The following is a 6,297-nucleotide window of genomic DNA, read 5'->3' as shown; positions in this document are numbered from 1 at the left end:
CACCACTTAGCTTTTATTCGTACGCTACGCCTGCGAGAAAGAGCCCTCTTTCGCCTCACAAACGCCGCGGAAGGACCTGTATAGATATTAAACGTGTACAAACAATACTCAGGGCAATCATGCGAGTGGTCCGACGAGACCGTTGGACGGAAGCTGCGTGAAAGACGATGATGATGATGTTACCAAGTCGCCCGCTCGCTCATTCATTCATTCATTCATTCATTCGTTCATTCGTTCATTCGTTCGTTTCTTGGTTCGTTCGTCGGCACGCGCTCACGTGTGCTTTTTTCTTGTCCTTCTATCTCGTCGCGGACCAAACGTAACCAGACCTCGATGGCGGAGAGCGACGCCGGGCCGAGATCGACACCGACAGTGACACCGTGTGCGCGACGTCGTCGCCGGCGCGAACGGGAGAGAGATGAACGATGGCGTTCGAAACGGAAGCTAAGCCATCGGAAAACAATTAGACGCTTAGTGTTTCCACCCCCCGACTGAAAGAAGCCCTGCCCCTTCTTAGACTCGGTATCGATAGTCGTTACTTGGAACTTATCTCGAGCGAGATACTCGGATTCGAGTTCGGAATTAGCTGGCAGTCTTTCAGCGGAACTGCGATCGCAACCTTACGCAGACACCGAAGGGAATCACTCATTAGCCGAAATATTGACATCTGGTTATCGTTATACCGAGAAAAAATGGTTGGATCGATAAAATCCGACGGCCACCCTCATTCGAATAAATATTGTATCCACCGTACTGATTATGCGCATTGGAGTCACGTTGCATTAGTATAGTTACTGATCAAATCGTAATTGTTGAGTCAAATAATAACTCATTATAGCAACCGTATAATTTGTTCAGTGGACTAAACGTTGAGCTTGGAAGAATTTTTTCGTTGAAGAAAATTTTTGTTGATTCTACCTTGTTTTCTTAGTGTGAGTGATTGTTTTACACGATACGTAATTATTGCACTCTAATCGCTGCGGGAACTTATTGGCTTTTGCTTTCTTTTCTTCCCAACATTCGAGTTTCTAAAGAGCCACAATTGGGTTGGATACAATTGGTCATAGTTATGTGAGAAATACCCAACTTACGTATCAGTATGAAGTACGTATCGAGAGAAATGAAGATGAAAATTTAACATGTGATTTAAAAAATATAAATAGTATTGAAGTTCCTTACAATCGTTCAAGAAGTCAAGGTATTCATTGACAAGCTTAATCCTTCAAAAATAGGTAAAAAATACGCAACTAGTAAGACAGCTGTTTTTTTTAATTAATTCTAGACGTTTCCCACAAGGCTTGGATCTTCTTGGTTTATATAGAAAGGCATATAGACTACTGATTGGTAACAAGATCTCAGAAATCATAATTTTGTGAGTTGAATTCTCGCACAATTATGGCCAATTATAATCTTACCGTTGCAAACGTAATTTCACCGTGCGTATTCACCCGAGGATTTCGAGTCCAGCTGTAAATCCAGATCCCAGTAACTCACCGGAGACAAGTTTCAAGCGACAGTTGTTAACACGGACCATAAACTCGTGTTACGTTCCTTCGAACGCGGCCGCAGCTCTCGAGCCCTTCTGCCATGCGAACGTTCACAGACTATCCATTCCTTCCGAGGGTTACTTTCTCCACTGTCCTCGGCACGGGCATATCCGTGTCCCCGAGCAGCTATTCCCGAGCGTCACGACCAGGCGCGTTAACGGCTGATTCTCGCGCGACGGAAATCGTTCGACTCCCGTGTCGGACTCGTAACGAAATTTCGCGAGCTCCCGCTCGGTCGTCTCTAGTTTCGCGAAACGCTGCTTTCGGGGACCGGCTTCTCAAGGCGCACAGAACGATTTCTACAAACCAGAGTTCCTTGTCGCATCGCGTGTCTGTGGCGCGCGCGAGACGCCGCAGCGTAATCTCAAGGTTGTACATAGTTACTCGACGAATAACGCAGGTCACTTGCGCGTAAGATAAGTTAACAGAACTGGATGCAATATTACCGTGTACACACACACACACATACACACACACACACACACACACACACACACACACACACACACGCACGCATAGTCCTGTGTAATCACGATAATTTATCGAGAGAGTTTGAAAACACATGCATACACACACCAGACAGACAGACTGTCATTTCGTCCTCGCATGTAAATAATCAAGTCACAAGTCTCTTCCTCGCGCGGATACCTCGTAGGTAGTAATTGCAATAAGCGTGTCTACAATCCACGATCCACGTCTCTACGGATAGAATTAGAAGGGTAGGTAGCTAACCAGCTAGGTAGGGTAGGTAGACTAGGCAGTAGGTAGATAGGGTGAGATGGATGCGTAAATTAGGGACCCACCGGTCGGGTCACGTTTAGGTTTACCATTGCACACCACGGAATTAGATTCTAACGTTCAGCCTCGGATTTTGCAGATGCGGAATTGGACGACAGTAAACAATCAATAAGTAGTGACAAGACAAAGTAGCTAATTAACGAGACGCAATACACGTTACAGTTCGAGATCTCTGGAACGGGTCTCTCGCAGCGCATCGGGACGTTTCGCCTTTCGCTCATAATAACGAGCATATAATTCGCTCTTTCCACCTGCTTGCGCTTTATTCGAATTCCGATAACGACATCGATCCTCCTTACTCCGCGGACCGGAGTATCTCTCTCTTCTCTATCCTTTTCTATCGCGGTTATGTAACGCGGGGAGAGAAACTGATCGCGATTAATGTCGCGGAGAAACCGCAGATATATTTCTATTTGCCTCTCGCGTGGGGACGAGCCGCGATAGGGAGAGAGACTCTCTTCTCCGTTCCAACGCAAACATCGTCCTCGAGAGAAGCTCTCGAGACTCGTTCCAGTCCAGCGTGATGTTTTCGGGGCCTCTCCAGAGGTTTCGGAGGCAGCGTGTCATCTGTACAGCGGAGATAACCGAGGAGTGCTTGCGACGAAAGAAAGTATAACAGCGAGTTTTTTACGATATCCTGCCCGATGATTGTACGGTACGAGGAAGAGTTATCAACCGTGCGTTGTCCCGTCCCGGGCAAGTGAAGTTGGGGAGCGCGATTATACGCCTCCCGGATCTCGAGCACGGCTCGATTTTCCGACTGTTTCGCGATCCCCTCGTCCGCACCCAGCGATGGACCGGTGAGGGCCGTCAGAGACGAAGCGTACCGCAATTAGTGATCACGGCCGGCTTAATTGCGACGCGTTCCATCGAAGCGGACACAGCTCTATCTTAATCTCGAACTGCTCGGCGAACATGAACGCGCTCTTGGACTCTGGAGATTCCGGAAACACGGCTTCCGCGGGCAGGCACGGGGAATCTCCGCGCGACTCGACTCGATCTCGCGCGCGCGCGGATACAAAAAAACGAACGGTATCAGCTGAGAATCTCTTTGTCCGGTGCGACAATCAACGCGGCTCGTAGAAGGACGACCTTGTAAAAAGAAAAAAAAAAGGCGCGTGTGTAATATGTAACATAGCGGTTCCGATTTTGTCCGATTAGCTCTTCGTAGCTCTTCTTTGTTTCTTTAGCCTAACTCTTTGGCGTATGTTATTATTATTATTATTAAAAAAAGAAACAAAAAGCGTGTGTAACGAACGTTTCTATGTCGATAGTCGAAAAGGATAGAAGATGTGTTTAGAATCGCGTGTTCTCCTCTTACAAAGTTCGAGGCGCACGTTCGTATTAACCAAGACATAAAATAGTGTGTGGGTGTGCGTAGTGAGCGTATAAATATTTTTTGTAATTCATACAACTCGGTGTATGACTTCTACGCTAAGAGAAAAAAAATATTGCGTTCAAGTAAATACTTGCTTAGAAATATTGGAATAATTGAAACGCTTGAAACGGGTCAGCTCCATTTTTGGAAATTGTACAGTGTCAACAAAGAACTATTTTGCAAAGTAAATTATGTGAATTTTTTTCGCGAAAATCGTTTAACCGTTTGAGTGTCAAGGAGCGATTTTTGCGCTTCTTCTGTTTCGCTCGAAAAGTACCAGCATTCTAGGCTGCGAAGCCGATAACCGGCACACGCTCGGCTTCTGTCGATGCGCGACTTTACGGCTACCATTCCGTTTTAGGTAAAAATGAAATAATGAGACAACTGATAAAAGAACGAATTTTAATTGCAATCTAACATTTGGACGGCAATCATCGAAGAATAAGACAAGCGCTATCGCGCCCGTTTCCCCTATTTGGCATTTCTGGATGGGGAATAAGACAAGCGAAAAAGCGCTCCTTGGCACGTTTGGACGGAGAAACAGCAGAGACGCGTGGCACTCAAACGGTTAAATATATAAAGATCGTCCTGTTAATGCATTTTTGGATAAAAATGATTTAATTGGTAATGACAGTTTTGATAAAAAAAAAATATTTCTTTCTTAAATGTAGCTGAAATCGGTTTTCGCACCGAGCTCTTTAATTATTTTATTTGGATTAAGTTATTTGAATGTAGCACACTGAGAGAAGAGAAAATGCCACATTCAGATAATATCGATTTAATCCAAGTGGAATAATTATTCCGACATTCCTCGGTAAATATTTACTTGAATGTAACACTTTTTTCTCTTGCAATGTAGTAAAATTGCAATGTAGTAAAGATAAAATTATTTACACGGCTATACTTTGCGAGGATAATAATAATTCGATTTTTGATTGAAGCATGCGAGATTCAAACGGTCAATGTCGAGTTGAATACTCGATACCTCGATAATTAATCGGACGACACCGCGGAAAGTCGCACAGTGGAGAGTAATTTTACTCGCCAAGATCGCGGAAAGCTTCTTAGCGTGCCAGAGTCGAAAAGTCTATTAACGTTCCGACGGTCGTTTTATTTGCACGCTTACCACTCGCGTTTACGCCCGAGTACTACCATGTAAATACACAGTTACATACACCGTTTGTGTATATATTTTTTTCGAATATGCCGCAATGCGGTGGCGGTCGTCGATAGACGATAAATCAGAAGGAGGAGGAGGAGAAGGAAGCTGCGCTGGCCGACCATGCGAGCGTTCATTATAGCAATACGATTAGCATTCTCGCTACGATAATTTTCACCATAACGACCATAGCAGTTAACAGTAATGACTTGATGACGAGGTCTAGGAAGAGAGAGAGGATCGCTTAGAGTAACGTAGCCGAAACATGCATTTTTCACCGTATGTCGAGATCCTGCCCCGATTTATTCAGTCGCATCACTCGGACGTCGGTACGGCGCGTTTCTCCCATCTTTTAGTAGATAGCGATAATCGCTCGATAGCGCCCCGATAAGAGACAATTATTTATGCGTATTTATGTTACATACATACACACACATATATGTGTGCAGCAGGGTGCAAGTGTGAAATAGAGGCGACGATCCGCAGCGAGATCTGAAGCAAAGACGAAGCTCCGAGAGAAAAAGAGAGATAAAGAGAAGGGAAACTCGCTCGTAAAACGTTTCCCCGGCGAGAAACCGCTCTGCATCAGATCGCACGCGACTTGTGGCCGCGCGCATCCTGCACGCACCGAGAGAGCTACACTCATTAAACACTTAAATAATATTTAATTTTAATAGTGTGTGTATTCCGACAACATTGAGGTGGAAAAGCGGCCGGACGAGTGAAATCGGCGATCAAATCGTCTCGTTCGAATGATCATCCTGTCCGCCTAAGAAATTACGAGCGTTGATACAACGACGCGATTACGTACGCGCGTGCGTGGTTGAAATTTCCTGAACGGATCGCAATCGTCGGAACGGTCAACAACTCGTTACAGTAATTGCATGATTTGTTGATTACCGACGTTGACGACGTTCGCTCGAACCGAGTTTCGCCGATTCCACCGCTTCCGTTTTTACTTCCCGGTGCCGCGGTCTCGCGCACGTCATACAATCCTGCCGCCGTAAGAGTAATATATATACGACGTACGTTTAAGTATTTATTCCTACTAGAGATTATATTTTATTATTATACGTGCTTTTTCGACACAAGGCTCCTCTGCCACGAGAGGAAACACGTCGTACCGCGTCGCACACAATATCGACTGCTTCTTTACCCTGCTCTGCCCCCCCCCCCCCCCCCCCCCCNCCCCCCCCCCCCCGCCGCCCAACTCGCGAATACGTGTATTGTAATTATCAGGGTCTTAGAAATAGGATAATATATCACTGCATCGTGTTCCTTTTCCGTGAGAAAGGGAAAGAAAGAAAGGGGAAAAACGAACCGGCAATAAGCACCCTCTCCTCGACATCACGAACATCGCGGTCGACACGGTGCACGCGATCGCACGAAGCCTTCTTCGATCCCGTCAAAGAATA

The 6,297-nt window shown here is 45.7% G+C and overlaps 1 protein-coding gene across 1 annotated transcript in view; it reads left to right on the top strand.

Moving 5' to 3' along the window:
• LOC106746238 (insulin receptor-like) overlaps window positions 1-6,067 on the top strand; it is a 63,181-nt gene extending 57,114 nt beyond the window's left edge. Inside the window, exon 10 of the mRNA XM_014622590.1 lies at window positions 2,425-6,067. Coding sequence (XP_014478076.1) covers window positions 2,425-2,477 — 53 coding nt within the window. The 3' untranslated portion in view covers window positions 2,478-6,067. The remainder of the gene's footprint in view (window positions 1-2,424) is intronic.
• The last annotated feature ends 230 nt before the right edge of the window (window positions 6,068-6,297 follow it).

Source organism: Dinoponera quadriceps, unplaced genomic scaffold (assembly GCF_001313825.1).
Source record: "Dinoponera quadriceps isolate SergipeBrazil2010 unplaced genomic scaffold, ASM131382v1 scaffold566, whole genome shotgun sequence".
Classification (NCBI taxonomy): domain Eukaryota; kingdom Metazoa; phylum Arthropoda; class Insecta; order Hymenoptera; family Formicidae; genus Dinoponera; species Dinoponera quadriceps.
This window is presented reverse-complemented; position numbering and strand designations above follow the sequence as displayed.